Raw genomic sequence first — 17,492 nt, 5'->3', positions numbered from 1 at the left:
TTGCCTTCTCAGTCTGTGGTACCCTGGGAATTCCCTTCTCCTGACTCCCGAGTAGAATGCCCTGCTCTCGGACCCCGTGTCTTCTTTTTCCTTGTTTACTGACTTGTTTTGTTGGAGCACATCCTCCAGTAGCTTCCTGAGAAAGGTACTTAGGAAGTACATCACATGAGACCTTGCATGTCTGGTAATGTCTTGTTTTATCCTTATAGTTGACGGTTGGGTGTAGGTGGGAGGTATTTTTCCTTTAGAATTTCCACAACATTGCTCTGTTGTGTTATGGCTTCTAGAATGGCTGTGGAAAAGTCAGATGGCATTCTGATTTGTTGATCTTCCTAACAGTTTCATCTCTTGGAGGGAACTGGAGATGCTCATGGCCTTTTCTCTGGGGAGAACTTTAGGGCCTTGCCGTGGGTCCTCTCCTCCACGCTGGGTCCTGGGGTGACTTTTCCAATGGGAAACTCTTCTTTAACAGATCAGGAAATTGTTGTCTATTAATTACTTTGATAAACCACCCGACCACTTTCTGACAGTGATTTGCCATTCCACTCCCATTTCCTGAGCTGTTTTTTCTAGAACTCCTGGTGGCTTCATGCTAGGCTTGGGCCCTAATTTTATCTTTTTTCTCCTTGTTTTCTATGTCTGTCATTTTTGTTCTATTTTCAGGGAGACTTTCTCAACAAGCACTTTATCTTATGAGCATTGGGTTGAATTTAAAAAAAGTCATAGGATCATATTTTAATTTCCAAATTCTAAATTTCTTATTCTCCTAGTGTTCCAGTTTTTTATAACTCTGTCTTGTGGTTACTATAATATTTTGTATCTCTCTTTAAATAACAATTGTAAGTTTTCTTACATTCCTTTATATTCTATGCCCCGTCTTCTTTTGCTGAAAGTTCTTTTTATTCTTTTTTTATCTAGTCTGTTTTTCATGTTAGAGGTTTTGCTGGAGCATCCAGTGAGCCCTGATCGAATGCCCTTTTAAAAAAAGTCCTGCTCTAGGGCGCCTGGGTGGCTCAGTCAGTTAAGCATCCGACTTCGGCTCAGGTCCTGATCTCACAGTTCACGAGTTTGAGCCCCGCATCAGGTTCTGTGCTGACAGCTCAGAGCCTGGAGCCTGCTTCAGATTCTGTGTTTCCCTCTCTCTCTCTCTGCCCCTCCCCTGCTCACGCTCTGTCTCTCTCTCTCAAAAATAAATAAGTATTAAAAAAAAATTTTTTTTTTAAGTCCTGCTCTAAAAGCTGCTTGGACATGCCTATAAGTGGGTTACCCCTGAGGGTGTGTGGACAGGCCCCAGGCAGTTCATAAGGAGTTCCAGGTGGGTCAGCCTGGCTGGATGTGGTGGGGAGAAGGCCTAGGGCTCCACCTGGTCTTTGCTGCACCACCAGGCAGTCCTCCCTCTTCCTCTGCACACATGTCTCTTTGCTCAGAGACACCTGTGTCCCGATTCCGACTATCCTGGTTCTGTACAAGTGGGTGTGCTCTGGTGGGTGAGAGCTTGTATTTGATTTTCTCCATTTCTTGTGAGTCATTCACCCAAATTTTGTTAACATCTCCTCTCCTGTTCTCTTTACTCTTCTTTTCCCATTTTAGTAGAGTCTGAGGATGGCACAGAAATAAACAGGGGTTCTGCTCTCCATGTGTAACTGGTTTTACAGGAGGCATGAACTGAGTCAAGCGTAAACTGAGTGCCTGCTGCATGCAGGGCAGTGCTGAGTGTGTCCTTTGTGCCGAGGGTTTGCTGCCCTGCCAGGAGCAGAGCCACCCGCTCCTTCCAGCTTCCTTGAGGTGTGTTCCTCAAGGAAGGGGAGTACCAACCCAGCCCTTGCAGGTCTAAAGAACACTGGCCAGGAGGGTGGTCTGGGCAACAGAAGGTCCCTGTGAGAAATCCGGTCCCCGTACGCAGCTGTTGGCTGACTTCCCCTCTTCTCCAGGCCAGAGACTGAGTTAACCCTAGTTTGGTCCTAGGTTTTTGATGCAACGAATACCACCCGAGAACGGAGAGCGACCATCTTTAATTTTGGGGAACAGAATGGCTACAAGGTGAGGCCTCTTTGGTTTACCTTCTTGGTTGGGCTGTGGCATATTCGGACCCTCTGGAGCCCCTTTCATAGCCTGGTGACATGTGCTGGGCATCAGGCAGGTGGGTTCCAGAGTCGATTTGGGATAGAAGCGTTGCTATTTTCTCTCCACCTGGAATTTTCTGTTTGGGGAGGTGGGTGTCTTGATGGGCATCTTCTTTGGTCTGGGGCTTCTTGACCCTTCCCTCAAATGCAGAAATCCCTTGGGTCAGCATGGCCCTCAGTGGGGTAGGGGCTCCCTGGAGCCAGGCCCAGGGCCCTGAGAGTGTCTGGTTCCTTTTCTCCTGCCTGCCCTGGTCCTTGCTGCAGACCTTTTTTGTGGAGTCCATCTGTGTGGATCCTGAGGTCATAGCCGCTAACATCGTGGTGAGTGGTGTATCTGACCTTGTGGGGCAATAGTACAACTGAGGTAGCATGGGACAGTGAGGTCCTCTCCAGGTCTGGGCTGGTGCCTGGGTCAGCCTTAATTTGGTCTTCTTGAACACTGGGGGTGGGGTGATCATAGATGCCCAAGGGCCACTTGTGTGGAGGGCCATGTAGCTGGGGGCATTCATTCTTCTCCCTCCTCTTCCCTTCCCTTCCCCTCCCTTTCCCCCTCATGATTCCCTGGACAGTGGGAGAGGAGCTTCAGCCTCTGGAGGTAGAGAGTGTGGTAGGAGGTGGTTATATCTGGAAAGAGAAAGAGATTTGATCTCTCTCCTACCCCCTGTTTTACAAGGAATGAATATCGGGTTGGGAGGATGGTTCAGATGGCCTCACCTCCCCCAGTGCCACAAAAATGAGGGACTCTGATCTTAGGGTGCCCACTAATACTCTGTGGCACTGGTGTGGGAACTAAGACCAGGGAACTGTTGAGCTCTTCCTAACGGGACCCGTCTTCTGGGATTGGCCTCCAGCCTCATGCCCGAAGCCTTGGCCTTGGCCTCTGGCCCTGCCTCCCCCTTCCCCCTGCCCAGCATTCTCCTTGGTCTCTGGCCCTGCCTGGCCTCCAGCCCTGATGTGATGTCTGTGCTTGGTCCGGCAGCAAGTGAAACTCGGCAGCCCCGATTATGTGAACCATGATAGTGATAAGGCCACGGAGGATTTCATGAGGCGCATTGAATGCTATGAGAATTCATATGAGTCATTGGATGAGGACCTGGACAGGTGAGTGAGGAGAGCACTATGTCCTGTAGCTATGATGGGTGGGTGGTGGGGATCCCCCTGAGCTGCCTCCTTGTGACTCCCTGTGGTGGTGGCTGATGGGCCACTCCAACAGGCAGAGATGGTCTGGCCTTGTTTCTTTCCTTCAGGCAGAAATTGAGGACCAGAAGTGACTTGCAGAACCCCATTACCTTATTGGAGCTCTGCAAGTCAGAATTTTCTGTTATTCCATACAGTTCTTGATCTCAGGGTTGTAAGTTCAAGCCCTGTGGTGGGTGTAGAGCTTACTTAAAAAAAAAGAGAGAAGGAAAGAAAGAAAAGGAAGGAAGGAAGGAAGAAAAGAAGGAAGAAAATAATTTTTGCTATTCTGTTATAAAATCAAGCCTGATTTCTGTGCAGCGGATCTTCCTGCCAGGCATTTGCAAACATTACATGCTGCCCTTTAAGTGCGCGGTCTGCATTTTGAGCAGGCAGGAAGGAATGCCCAGATGCTGCCTACAAACAGCTGGCAGTGGCCCGTGCTGATTAATTCCACTGCCTCTTTCTGGAATGGCAGACCCAGCAGGCACTAGGAATTAGTGTCAGGTGGGGAGGGGCCTTTAGGCCCACAAGGGGCATTCAGCTGAGGCTCTTACAGTAGGAAACTTTTTCTGTAAAGAGTCAGGTAGCAAATATTTTAGGCTTTGGGGGCATACAGTCTCTGTTGAGCTATTTAACTCTGCCATTGTGGTGCAAAGGAAACAGACAATGTGTCAATAAATGGCTGTGGTCCAATAAAACTTTATTTACAAAAACAGGTCGTAGGCTGAATTTGACTTATTGGCCATAGTTCATCGCTTTCTGTCTAACAGCAAAAGTGGGGGCAGTGGTTAAGTAAGTGACAGTGTGGCCCCTTGGTAAAGTGTTGTATAGTCACAGATCATACCGACAATGCATGGGAAGATGTCAGTTATGTAGCATTAAGTGAAAGACTGGAATATAAACTTGGGCGTGGGTCACTTATAATGACATGAGAACATCTGATGTATTCAAACTAAGGAGAACAAGCCACTATAAGAGGGATGGTTTCTAGGGTTCTTTGCAGAGCACTGGCTGAGTCTCCTTGGCCAGCCTAACTCAGTTGCACTAAACAACACTCATTGCCTGGGCCCCCTCTGTGGTTTTTCGTGTTTCTCCAGTCACTCCAGCTCAGCGGTTTTCCTCATGGTTCTGTGATGTGACCGTGCGAGACGCTTAACTGGAGCAGCTCCTGTTGGATTCCTCAGTTAACGTGCTGCTGTTTTTTGGTTTTTCAATTTTTTTTTTTTGACATGTATTTGTTTTTGAGAGAGAGACAGAGCACAAATGGGGGAGGGGCAGAGAGAGAGGGAGACAGAGAATCCAAAGCGGGGTCTAGGCCCTGAGCTGTCAGCACAGAGCCCGACGCGGGGCTGGAACTCATGAACCGTGAGATCATGGCCTGAGCCGAAGGCGGACGCTTAAGCGACTGCGTTGCTGCTATTTTTATTGGTGTCCATGTAACAACCGTAAACCTAAAGCCAGTCTCCCGGGCCAGACAGTGAGAGCTCAGATGAGAGCATGCAGGGAGCTCCTGGGCCAGTCCAGAGCACGATGCCTGAGAAACCCCACCTTTCCTCCTGGTGCCTCCCCAACACCCAGCAAACATATCAGCAGAGAACGTTCTCCCAGCTGCAGCACTTCCCAGGCAGAACGAGGGAAGTGGCCACGCTGGGTTTCAACAGGAGGGCTCACTGGGGGAGGGAACGGCAGGTGCAGGGGTGGCTGGCCAGGGGAGTGGAGGAGGAGTGCTGGCCAGCTTCTTTCAGGTCAGTCCTGGAAAAAACTATCTCTTATTCACCTTACAGACTGTGCGTTGAGAGCTCAGAGGTAGGCAAGCGGGGTCCGGGGGACACAGAGCAGTGGCGAGAGTCACAATGTGTATGACTGACCCTGTGCTTCGGATGTCACCTTTTGGAAACACGACAAGTGTTGAGCACCTCTCACAGGGTTTGTCTGGATGTCACACGTGTTGTGTTGCTCCCTCCTCACCCCCATCACTTACACACCAGCTGACGGTCCTGTGTGTTGTAACCTGAAGCCTCGTGGTCAGGAAGGCACCACTCTGCGGCCAGTTCCTGTGGCTGGCGGGACGGACCCTCGAGGGCCCTCGTAGCACTCACAGGGCTCTCTCTACCTTCTCTCTGGAAAGGGATCTGTCCTACATCAAGATCATGGACGTGGGACAGAGCTACGTGGTGAACCGTGTGGCTGACCACATCCAGAGCCGTATTGTATATTACCTCATGAACATCCATGTGACCCCCCGCTCCATCTACCTCTGCCGACATGGGGAGAGTGAGCTCAACCTCAAGGGCCGGATTGGCGGGGACCCAGGACTGTCCCCTCGGGGCAGGGAGGTCAGTGTGTGGGGGGGGAGGGGCGGGTAGGTGGGTATGTACATGCTCCCATATTAGGTTGGTGGTGCTCCAGCTCTTGTAGCTAATGTGTCATCAAGGTGGATGACCTTCATTCAGTCTGGAATGTTCCTGTCATTTAGGGAAAGTCACCAAGCACCAAGCTTGGATTTCAGGCTTCCGTGCAAGTTGTCACCAGTTGAGCCCCTTTCTCTGGAAAGGCATGCCATTTTGGGAGTGATCCAAATTCCTACAGTGCAGCTGATGGCTGCACCACAGTCTAGGGGAGATATTGAGGCCACAGTTGGGGGTTATGAGGACTAGGACACATGGTCAGGAGGTGGGCAATGGCAGGGGACGTAATGATCCACAACGGGAACTACACAGAGGGTTCTGGAAAGAATGCATAAGAACAGCACTTAAGGACATGGGTATTCTTAAGAGATTAGTTCTCTGTGTTCTGGGAGGCTGGGCACAATGCCATGTGCCCTGTGGCTTCATGGTCCTTGGAGGGCAGCCTGGAATCTGTGAGTCTGAATTTGCTTATGATGCATTTCAGTTTGCCAAGAGTCTGGCCCAGTTCATCAGTGATCAGAACATCAAGGACTTGAAGGTCTGGACGAGCCAGATGAAGAGAACAATCCAGACAGCTGAGGCCCTGGGTGTGCCTTATGAACAGTGGAAGGTCCTCAACGAGATTGATGCGGTAATCCCCATCTCTCTCTTCCGTTGCCCGGGTCTCCTGGGCATGGCTGCGCTCAGCCAGGGTGACAGTGTTGAGGGTCAGGGAGAGCTTTCTCCTTAACTTTTCTTCATTTCTTAGGGTTTTGATTCCTCCCTCCCTCCCTCTTTCCTTCCTTCCCTTCTTTTCAATTTAACTATCTAGACCAACTAGGATTTATTTTGATGTTCTAACATAGGCCTTAAATCTGATTTTTCCCCAGTTAACTCACTTACCTGTAACCATCTGTTTATCCTTGTCCTGTTGATTTATTTCACCTACTTTTACATTAGGTATGATTTACCTATCTGTTCACATACCAATAGCACACTATTTTAATTATGACAGTTTTTACTAGGTTTCTTGGCCATTTGAATATCTTTTGTGAGGCCTTCTGCTCTTTTTCTCCCCCTATAGGATTGTCTGCCTTTTTCTTATTAACTTTTAGGAGTTCTTCATGTATTTTGGATACAGTGCCTACCTGGTGATTTTTGATTGGGAGCTGGACATTTTGGATGGACAGTGTTGGAGATAAGTTAGGCTCAAGTTAATGTTATCTCTCTCTAGAGGATAAACTTTTACTTGGGGCAGGCAGTTGGGGTGGGTTACCTTAGTCTGCTCAGGAATAGAGCAGTTTCAAAGCTGCTTTTTAAAAAATTTTTATTTATTTATTTTTGAGAGAGATAGTGTGTATGTGTGTGTGTGTGTGTGTGCGCGCGCAAGCAGGAGAGGGACAGAGAGAGAGGGAGACATAGAGAATCCTAGGCAGGCTCCACACTGTCAGTGTGGAACCCGACCTGGGGCTTGAACTCACAAACTGTGAGATCATGACCAGAGCCAAAATCAAGAGTGGGACACTTAACTGACTGAGCCACCCAGGCACCCCCAAAGCTGTATTTTGATCTTTGTGGAGGCCACTCAATTCCCAGGTCTTCCTCCTTCTCCTATAATATAGCCTTTAAGGTTCTGATGGAAAGACTTGTGGGCCCAACCTTTTTTTTTTTTTGTCCCTTCAGCCCAAGATTGCTGCCAGTTCTGCCAGGCTTGTGTCCACTCAGTCCCTATACTTCCTGCTTGGCTTCTCCTCCTCCCCACTATCCCTGGTTTTATTGAGATATAATTGGCATATAACATTGTAGTAGTTTTAGAGGTACAACATGATGATTTGGTATATGTGTATGTTTCAAAGTGATTACTAAAATAAGTTAACATCTGTCATCTCCCATAGTTACACATTTTTTTTCTTGTGATGATAACTTTTAAGATCTAATCTTTCAGCAACTTACAAATAGACAATAGACTATTGTTAACTATAGTCACCGTGATGTACATTATATTCCCCAAGACTTAATTATCTTATCACTGGAAGTTTGTACCTTTTGACTACCTTCACCCATCTCCCCCACCCCCCAGCGTCTCATCCTTTTAACTGCCACTTTCTTTTCTTTTTTTTAAATTTTTAAAAATGTTTTATTATTTATTTTTGAGAGAGAGAGAGACAGAGTGTGAGCGGGGGAGAGACAGAGAGAGAGGGAGATACAGAATCTGAAGCAGGCTCCAGGCTCTGAGCTGTCGGCATTGAGCCTGATGGCAGGGCTTGAACCCACGAACCTCGAGATCATGACCTGAGGCAAAGCCGGACGCTTAACCGACCGAGCCACCCAGGCGCCCCTAACTGCCATTTTCAAAGCAACAAAATGATGCCGTTAGCAGGTTTGCCTCTTTGGGCTTCCCTGTTCTCCAAGACCTTGGCCCCTCATGGCCCCTCTGCCTGGAGCTCAATGATAATATCAAACAAATATAAATTTTTTTCTATCTGGGTTTTCTAGTTGCTCTCCCTGGAGGGTTGGTCTAAACAAGCTAGTCCACTATTGCCTGAAGTGCAAGTTGGTAATGAGATCAGATTTGAATTGTAGAAGGGTCACCCCAGTGGGTGTAGAGAATGGTTTTGTTGTTGGGGTGAGGTAAAGGGGACAAGCTGGAGAAGCGAGACCGGTTAAAGGTGCTTACGGTGGCCTGGTTAGGTGATGACATCTGGAACTTGGCTGGCAGCAGTGCAAGAGAGAGAAGTGGATGGATTTGCAGGATGTTTATTCAGTTATTCACATATTTATGCGGGCCTACCCTGTGGTAAGAACTGGGACAGGTGCTGGGGACTGACATGTGGTGAAGTGATAGAAGCGATAACTGATGGGGCGCCTGGGTGGCTCAGTCGGTTGAGTGTCTGACCTCGGCTCAGGCCATGATCTCACAGTTCGTGAGTTCGAGCTCCGCAACAGGCTCTCTGCTGTCAGCACAGAGCTCACTTTGATCCTCTGTCCCCCTCTGTCTCTGGTCCTTCCACGCTCACTCTCTTTCTCTCAAAAATAAACATTGTTAACAACAACAAAAAGTGGTAACTGAGTGGTGAGGTGAGAAGAAGACAGGCATCCAGGACAGTTCCGGGTTCCCGGCCACTGGGAAGGGTTCTGGGTCACACGAGGACAGGAGCTGTGCCTACTTTGTTCACTACAGGGTAGGTGCTCAAAAAATATGTACTGAGTGAAAGGAGAAAATTTGGGGGAGAATTAGCGGGTGATCTCTTTAAAAGAGTAAGCACTTTTTGTAACCTATCTGGGAGCTCCCTTAACCATTTTGTAGGCTTCCATCACTGGTGGCTGCCGGGAGTCCTGGGAGGCCCACAGCCATCGCTGTCTTTGTCCCCCTGATGCAGCTTAGGTGCCAGTGTCTGCCCTCCAGGGACACGGATGTGGCTCCAACATTGGGTTTTGCAGAGAAGCCCTGGGCCACCCCAGTTTTTTTCCATTGTAGTTAATCTGATTATTTTCCTAGATGCTGGTGGATTCTCTTCTTTTTCTTTCGAATTTTGAGACTGTTCCAATTTCTGTGTGATCTGTTCATCATCTTTCTATGTTTATCTTTGTTCTTTTCGTGGGTTCTGGTAAACAGCCCTGGGCTAGTCTTCTATTTCAACATTGGGATTTTTTTTCTTAGTTCAATCCACAATTCACGGCCTTATTTTTCCTTTTTAACAAATACCAGCTTTATAGGGGTGCCTGGGTGAGTTCGAGCCCCACATTGGGCTCCAAGCTGACAGCACAAAGCCTGCTTGGGGTTCTCTCACTCCCTCTCTCTGCCCCTCCCGTGCTCATGTTCTCTCTCTCTCTCAAATAAATAAAACTAAAAAGAAAATTAAAAAAAAAAATACCAGCTTTATAGAGAATTAATTCACATACCATACTGTTCATCTACCTAAAGTAGTTCAGTGATTTTTAGTGTATTCACCCAGTTGTGCAACCATCACCAATTGCAATCAATTTCAACATTCATTACTCCAAAAAGTAACCCTGACCCCCTGTCCCTCCATTTTCTTCCAACTCCTCCCTTCAGACCTAGACTACCACTCATCTATTTTGTGTCTCTGTGGACTGGCCTTGTGGGGATATTTCATGTAAATATGTGGCCTCTCTCTCTCATAAATAAACATTAAAAAATTAAAAATTAAAAATAAGTAAAATGTTTTACTCATTTTTTGAGAGACAGAGACAGAGGGTGAAGGTGAGCGGGGGAGGGGCAGAGAGAGAGGGAGACACAGAATCCAAAGCAGGCTCCAGGCTCTGCACTGGGGCGGCACGGGACGGGGGGTTTGAACTTGCTAACCGAGAGATCACGACCTGAGCCGTAGTCAGATGCTTAACTGACTGAGCCACCCAAGCACCCCCAGAATTGCTCTTAATGCCCGTATTTTTACCAAGAGTCTCATGGTTGCCAACAATCCTTGGCGTTCCTTAACTTCCAGCTGAGTCATCCCAATCTCTGTCCTCACATGGCCTTCTTGCCTGTGTGTGTGTCTCTGTGTCTTCACATGGTCTTCTTGAAAGGACATTAGTAAGTGCATTGAGACCCACCCTGGTGACCTCATCTATTTGGTTACATCTGCACAAGCCCTATTTCTAAGTAAGATCACACTGTCTGGCACCAGGAGTTAGGCCTTCAGCATATCTTTCAGTGGGGACACATTCGACTCAACAACAAAAGCCTGTTTGTCTTTCTAGGAATTTTCTTATTTCATGCAAGTTATCTAATTTGTTGGCACAGAGTTGCTGGTTAATAGTCCTTCAGAGCTTTTTTTTCTTTCTGTAAGCTTGATAGTAATGTTCTTTCATTCCCGATTGTAGTAATTTGAGCTTTTTCTCTTGTCATTCTAGCTAAAGGCTTGTGAATTCTTTTGATCTTTTCAAAGAACCAATTTCTTTCTTTCTTTTTTTTTTTAATTTTTTAATGTTTATTTATTTCTGAGACAGAGAGAGACAGAGCATGAGTGGGGGAGGGGCAGAGAGAGAGGGAGACACAGAATCCGAAGCAGGCTCCAGGCTCTGAGCTGTCAGCACAGACCCCGACGCGGGGCTCGAACTCACAAACTGTGAGATCATGACCTGAGCCGAAGTTGGACGCTCAACCGACTGAGCCACCCAGGCGCCCCATCAAAGAACCAATTTCTAATTTCATTGCTTTTCTCCATCTTCTGTTTTCTAGTTGATTAATTTCTGCTCTGGTCTTTTTTAAAAAAATGTTTATTTATTTTGAAAGAGAGAGCGAGAGTAGGGAAGAGGCAGGGAGAGAGAGAGAGAGAGAGAGAGAGAGAGAGAACCCCAAGCAGACTCCAAGCTGCCAGTGTGGAGCCCAGTATAGGGCTTGAACTCAAACCATGAGATCATGACCTGAGCTGAATGGACGTTTAGCCAGCTGAGCCACCGGGCGCCCTGCTGTGATCTTTGTTACTTCCTTCCGTCTGCTTGCTTTGGGTTTACTTTGCTCTTCCTTTTTCCAGTATCTTTAGATGGGAGATCAGATTATTGATTTGAGATCTTTCTTCTTTAAAAAAAAAAAAAGCTTATTTATTTTGAGAGAGAGCAGGGGAGGGGCAGAGAGAGAGGGGGTGAGAGAAAATCCCAAGCAGGCTCAGTGCTGTCAGCATGGAGCCCAACATGGGGCTCATCCCACAAACAGTGAGATCATAACCTGAGCTGAAATCAAGAGATTGATGTTCAACCGACTGAGCCACCCAGGTACCTCAAGATCTTTCTTCTTTTTTGATACAGACATTTATTTTTTATTTTTAAATGTTTACTTATTATTTGGGGAGAGAGACAAAGAGCGCACGCATGCAAAAGGGGAGGGGGCAGAGAAGGAGAGAGAATCCCAAGCAGACTCCATGCTCAGTGCAGAGCCCCATGTAGGGCTTGATCCCATGACTGCAAGATCACGACCTGAGCTAATATCAAGAGTTGGACGCTCAATCTACTGAGCCACCCAGGCACCCCTTGATACAGACATTTACAACTGTAAATTTTCCTCTTGGTCTGTACTTTTTTATTTTTTTATTTTATTTTATTTTATTTTATTTTATTTTATTTTTTAAAAATTTTTTTAACGTTTATTCATTTTTGAGACAGAGAGAGACAGAGCATGAATGGGGGAAGGTCAGAGAGAGAGGGAGACACAGAATCTGAAACAGCCTCCAGGCTCTGAGCTGTCAGCACAGAGCCCGACGCGGGGCTCGAACTCACGGACCGCGAGATCATGACCTGAGCCAAAGTTGGACGCCCAACTGACTGAGCCACCCAGGCGCCCCGGTCTGTACTTTTTTAATAGACAACTTAGAACAAAGGCAGAGATCAGCAGCTCTTTTTTTTTTTTTTTAATGTTTATTTATTTTTGAGAGAGAGAAAGAGCACAAGTGAGGGGAGGGGCAGAGAGAGAAGGAGACACAGAATCTGAAGCAGGCTCCAGGCCCCAAGTGGTCAGCACAGAGCCCATCTTGAGTCTCGAACCCATGAACTATGAGATCATGACCTGAGCTGAAGTTGGACACTCAACTGACTAAGCCCCTCAGGCGCCCCTCGGTAGCTTTTTATTAGGGCATTTTATTACTTCCTCTCTCAGTACCCTTAAATCACACTTTGGTGTTCTCAACCAGTGTTCTTCTTTGATGGATTTTTAAAAAATAGCATTTGTAGGGGTGCCTGGGTGGCTCAGTCAGTTAAGCGTCTGACTTCAGCTCAGGTCATGATCTCACGGTTAGCCCCATGTCAGGCTCTGTGCTGACAGCTTGGAGCCTGGAGCCTGCTTCGGATTCTGTTTCCTTCACTCTCTGCCCCTCCCCCACTCACACTCTGTCTCTCTCTCTCTCAAAAATAAACATTAAAAGAAAAATAGCATTTGTATAGGGTAATCTATGCTACGTGTGAGTGTGTGTGTATCCTGAAGAGACACAAGTGAAATCTTGCTTTATAGCTTGTACAACAATCCATACTTAGAGTATTTCTATAGCACAGAAAACAAAAGGCACAAGAAAAGACACATAGTTAACATTCTGTGTTATTTATTTATTTGATTTCAATGTATATTTTTTTATTTTAATTTATTCTAATGTTTATTTTTGAGAGAGACAGAGACAGAGACAGAGACAGAACATGAGTTGGGGAGGGACAGAGAGAGACAGAGACACAGAATCTGAAGCAGGCTCCAGGCTCTTAGCTGTCAGCACAGAGCCTGATGTGGGGCTCGAACTCACTAGCCACGAGATCATGACCTGAGCCGAAGTCTGACGCTCAGCTGACTGAGCCACCTAAGCATCCCTCTGTATTTATTTTTATGGCATAAACTGGATGGATGGAAAAGACTGTCCTGGTAGCTCTTTACAAACCAGAAGCTGCCCGCTTTGCTCAGTGGTCCCACGGACCTAGTCTTCCCAGATGCATTCTAAGTTCCGGGCTGGGAGGGCCCCCATGACCCAGGAAATACCCTGTAAACCTGATCCCCTCTGCCTGCCCTCCCCCCGACACAGGGCTGATCCCCGGGCCTGGCATGGGAGGTGTGATGACCGCGGTGTCTCCCTAGGGCGTCTGTGAGGAAATGACTTACGAGGAAATTCAGGATCATTATCCACTGGAGTTTGCCCTACGGGACCAGGACAAGTACCGGTACCGGTACCCCAAGGGGGAGGTAGGTGGGATTTGGGGGCTTAGCCACCTGCCGTCTGCCCCAGGACCACTGGGGGGTGCTCTGTGGAGGCTGTGTGGGCGGTAGGTGGGGTCTGACCTCAGAGCTTGGCCAGGCTGGGTGTGCATGTCCTCTCCATCACCTCCCAGCCATGGGGTCCAGGCCACGCAGTCCCTGCCCGCCTTGGACAGTGGATGGACAGTGCTGCACGGGACTCCCACCTCTGAGACTCTGGATCCCTGCTTCCCAGTGTTCCCTACCTTTGCCTTTTTCCCTTCCCCGGGGTATCACAGGGATTGTGTCCTCCCTGTGACTCCAGACACAGGCCCCCGAATGCAGACATAGGGAGACCTTTCCCAGTTGAGTCGTGACCACTACAAGCCATGTGCTCTTGTCTCCTTCCCTCAGGCTGGCTCCTGCTTCAGCCCAGGCCCCAGGTCAGAAACAGGTGGCCTTTGACTCCAGTATCTCCTACTTCCAGGAGGTGGTGGCCTAGGGTGGTGGCCAAATAAAGATACCACTACAGACACACAAGTGTATGCACACTTAAACGTACACATGCGGAAGTCCCCATCCCCACCCCAGAGTCCAGACTCTGGGGCCCCTTTGCTGTACTGTCTTCGGGAAGAGCACAGCTCTGGGTGGCATTACTTTTTTCCTGTTGTACTATGAGGCAGAGCTCAGATTTAAAACTAACCCAGATAACAGTAAAAAGGAGTAAAGCAGCTGGCTGTTCAGACTTGAGAATACAGGAAAATAGCAGTTACCAAAAGGACTGATCTAGGATTCCTCCAGAACTACAAGGCATTGCTCTCAGTCAGAGTGTGGAGGCACATTCAGCTCCCAGCTGGAGACATTTGTTTTGCTGGTTGTGTGCAAAGAGGGCTCTGTCTCCTGGTGGAAATCTCTAAACCTCATGGCTGAGGGATTGGTCTAAGGTGTCCCTTGTCAGCTACCTCCCAGCACCCAGGGGAGGCACAGGGCAGGGAGACTGCCAGGATCATTGTTCCTGGCCCCTTAGGCATGCGGACAGGTCTTGTTCCAGGAAGTTTTGGGAGCCTTTATTGCCCCTGCCCCCACAGCGATTTCTGTGCACTCCATCTACTGTGGGCTGGAAGGGCACAGTGCCTCCTACCAGTCCTCAGTTGCCAGCATGTGAGTTCCAGCAGTGGAGGGTTCAGCCAAGGGCCCTGTAGGTGAGCACAGAGGTGGCCCCTTAGGATGGCAGTCTGAGGCCCAGCCCTGCCCTCTAGTCCTCCGGGGACCTGGCCTGGGGTGGAGGATGCAATCCCTTTCCCAGGCTGCCCATCTTTCTCCCCTCCCAGCTCCCCTCTCAAACTGGACATCTCACTGTCCTAGAGGGTCCCCAGGGGCCGGGCTGGAGGATACCAGGCTGCAACCTCCCAGAATGGTGAGCATCCTAGGAGCGAGGAGGTAGCTGGTACCCAGGATGTCTCCATCACTTACCCCTGGAGCAGGGCCTGAGGGACCCTTCCCACTTGCACTTGCAGTCTTACGAGGACCTGGTCCAGCGGCTCGAGCCTGTCATCATGGAGCTGGAGAGGCAAGAGAATGTGCTGGTCATCTGCCACCAGGCTGTGATGCGCTGCCTCCTGGCCTACTTCCTGGATAAGGCCGCAGGTGCGAGCCGGGCCCCCAGGGAGGTGGGATGTGTGTATGTGAGAGAGACAGTGGGACTGTCGTGTGGGCGTCCCTGGCGTGCCAGCCCTCCCCATCTGTGTCCACAGAACAGCTGCCCTACCTCAAGTGTCCACTGCACACCGTCCTGAAGCTGACCCCTGTGGCTTACGGTAAGGAAGCTTCTTGCACACTGACCTGGTTGCCAGATGCTGGCTTTCCACAGGGTTCCACGATTTTGCTGCAGATCCCTTGAAAATTCCTTCAGGGACTCATTCTTCCTCTGCCCACTCCACTACCTTTCCCAACTTACCTTTTTTTTTTTTTTTTTTTTTTTTAAGGAAGCTCTATACCCAGTGTGGGGCTCGAACTCACAACCCCGAGATCAAGAGTCACATGCTCTACCAACTGAGCCAGTCAGAGAGGCACCCCTCCCAATTTATAATTTTTAGTTGTTGTTTTTTTATTTTCTGTTTGTTTGTTTGTTTTTAACTTCTGTGGCCACTGGTGCCTTTCCAGTGATCCTCAACCATCACCCACCCACATGAGGGGCTTTTCGACTGGTTTTTCTGAAACCCCCGTAAAGCCCCAAAGCCTCCAGGACCTGGGCCTTAAAATATTCTGGGTGCAGGGCCTGAGCTCCTGGGTCTCAGCTCCTCACTTTCAACACAGGCCATGAGGCACCCCTCAGGTGGTCGTGTCCTCTGGAGAATGACCGTAAAGCCTAGTGGCAGCTGATGTCATTCCCGTGTGTGCTCATCCCCTCGTCCCCCATTGCATTGAACACCTGGCCTATCGGGCTTGTGTTTGTAGTGTGCTTGGGCTGTAAGTGGTTTGGCAGCTCTGAAGACTCACAGAATGACTCCATGCCGAGCTCAGGCCCGCCACTCAGACTGCCCTCCGCCCCGCCAGTGGGCAGCTCGGTGTAGCCCTGCCTGGGTGTTTGGGCTCCTCACCAAGGCTGCACGTGATAGATGTGGGCCTGACTGGGTACCTCATCCTTCCTCACATGCTCTGCAGAGCTGCCTAAGGTGAGAGGACCAGGACGAGGCAGAGGATGGCTGTCTAGTCCATCATACCCCAGGCCTCGACCTGAGAGACGTTTCTACCCTCTGTGGCTCCAGCGGCCTTCCAGGAGGGGAAATGGATTTCCATCTTCCCTTTGGCAGGTTGTAAAGTGGAGTCGATATTCCTGAACGTGATGGCTGTGAATACGCACCGGGACAGGCCTCAGGTAGCAACGGGGTCACCGCTGTGGGGGCGAGCATATTCCTGGGGGTATCCAGGCACAGCATCTTCAAGGCCCAGAGCCAACTGGGGTGCCTGCCAGAGTGAGCTGGAGTTCTCTGCCAAAGCTGCTGTCTTATCACCAGGGCGAGGTCATGGCTCTGGGCTAGGCCTTCCCAAGGATGCTGGCCTGGGGGTGGAGAAATCCCTGGAGCTGGGTCCCCAGGCTAGGCAGTGCCTGAGTCTGGGTGTGGTGGCTTCTTCCCAGCAGCCCTACCATAGCGGTCTGAGCCAGGGGGTGGGGGATCCCAGCTGGGAAAGAAGCAAGAGGCCCTACTAGGGGGCATGTGGGGATCCTTCCATGTTCCCCTACAAGCTCAGGCCTCACGATCATCTTTTCCAACTTGAGCACACCTTTAACAATTAAAGTGGTATTGTGCTTTGTTGCAGAAAGGGCCGTGCAGGTACTGAGAGGGTGTTGGCACTAGACAGAGACTGTCATGCAGAAGAGCAGTTCACTATCCTGTGTTCCCCCAGTGCCTTGTTTAAGATAGAAGCTCCTCAAAGTTTTGCCCAGAACCACTTTCTATGTCCACGTGAGGTCTCTCTTTCACTGAGGCCAAGGGCCGGAGTCGCCCTTCTGGACCTCATTCACAAGGTCTACTGCAGCAAGAAGGCCTCCGGGGCCTCTGTTGTGCCTGCTGCCACCTACAGTGGAGCATGGGGGGCTCTGGGTCCCTATCAAAGGTGCAAGCCTTGGGCTGCTCACCTGCCACCCCTTGACCTTGAACCCCACTGGCAGAGATATGTGCATGTTCTTAAGACTGCTGCCCATCACTGGGACCATCTACCGTGTAGGCCACTTCTCTATTTGTCCTGAGAGTCTGCCCCAGGCCTAGCCTGGCACCCACAGGTCACAGGAGAAAGCATGTCCTAACAGGCACCCTTTGTGCGGAAGAAAGCCCAGAAGGCACTGGGCCCCAGTACTGACTGACAGGGTGATGGTTGGTGATGGTAAGAGAAGCCCCTGGAGCCAGCAGTCATTGGGGGCTGATGCCCGCATCAACGGGACAGGAGCCGGCATGACCATGGGGTAGGTGGCAGCCACCTTGCCCACCTCTGCGTGGTGGCTTCTGAGAGGCAAACTTCTGCTGGCCATAGGTTCCTGGCTGGTTTCCTTTCAGGTGGCGGGATCCCTGGGTCCTAGTCCATTCTTGGGAATGTGATGGGAAAGGGGGCCCTCGGGAAGCCTGCCCCACCCACCAT

The 17,492-nt window shown here is 49.5% G+C and overlaps 1 protein-coding gene and 1 long non-coding RNA gene across 10 annotated transcripts in view; one reads left to right on the top strand and one right to left on the bottom strand.

Moving 5' to 3' along the window:
- Window positions 1-17,492, top strand: part of PFKFB4 (6-phosphofructo-2-kinase/fructose-2,6-biphosphatase 4) — a 35,624-nt gene that overhangs the window by 14,050 nt on the left and 4,082 nt on the right. For 7 of the 9 annotated variants that reach the window (XM_045049837.1, XM_045049836.1, XM_045049855.1 and 4 more), the window contains 9 exons: window positions 1,966-2,040; window positions 2,388-2,444; window positions 3,103-3,224; window positions 5,431-5,638; window positions 6,195-6,341; window positions 13,260-13,364; window positions 14,873-15,002; window positions 15,110-15,172; window positions 16,169-16,233. In XM_045049837.1, coding sequence (XP_044905772.1) covers window positions 1,966-2,040; window positions 2,388-2,444; window positions 3,103-3,224; window positions 5,431-5,638; window positions 6,195-6,341; window positions 13,260-13,364; window positions 14,873-15,002; window positions 15,110-15,172; window positions 16,169-16,233 — 972 coding nt within the window. The remainder of the gene's footprint in view (window positions 1-1,965; window positions 2,041-2,387; window positions 2,445-3,102; window positions 3,225-5,430; window positions 5,639-6,194; window positions 6,342-13,259; window positions 13,365-14,872; window positions 15,003-15,109; window positions 15,173-16,168; window positions 16,234-17,492) is intronic. The other 2 variants (XM_019821154.2, XM_019821149.2) reach the window with 2 other exon arrangements.
- LOC123383088 lies at window positions 14,401-14,958 on the bottom strand. Its single transcript, XR_006592443.1, has 2 exons — window positions 14,829-14,958; window positions 14,401-14,551 (listed from the first exon to the last, which is right to left on the bottom strand). It is a non-coding gene; the product is annotated as an uncharacterized LOC123383088 (long non-coding RNA).

Source organism: Felis catus, chromosome A2 (genome assembly GCF_018350175.1).
Source record: "Felis catus isolate Fca126 chromosome A2, F.catus_Fca126_mat1.0, whole genome shotgun sequence".
Classification (NCBI taxonomy): Eukaryota; Metazoa; Chordata; class Mammalia; order Carnivora; family Felidae; genus Felis; species Felis catus.
The sequence above is the reverse complement of the archived record's forward strand: the minus strand, read 5'-3'. Positions and strand labels throughout refer to the sequence as shown.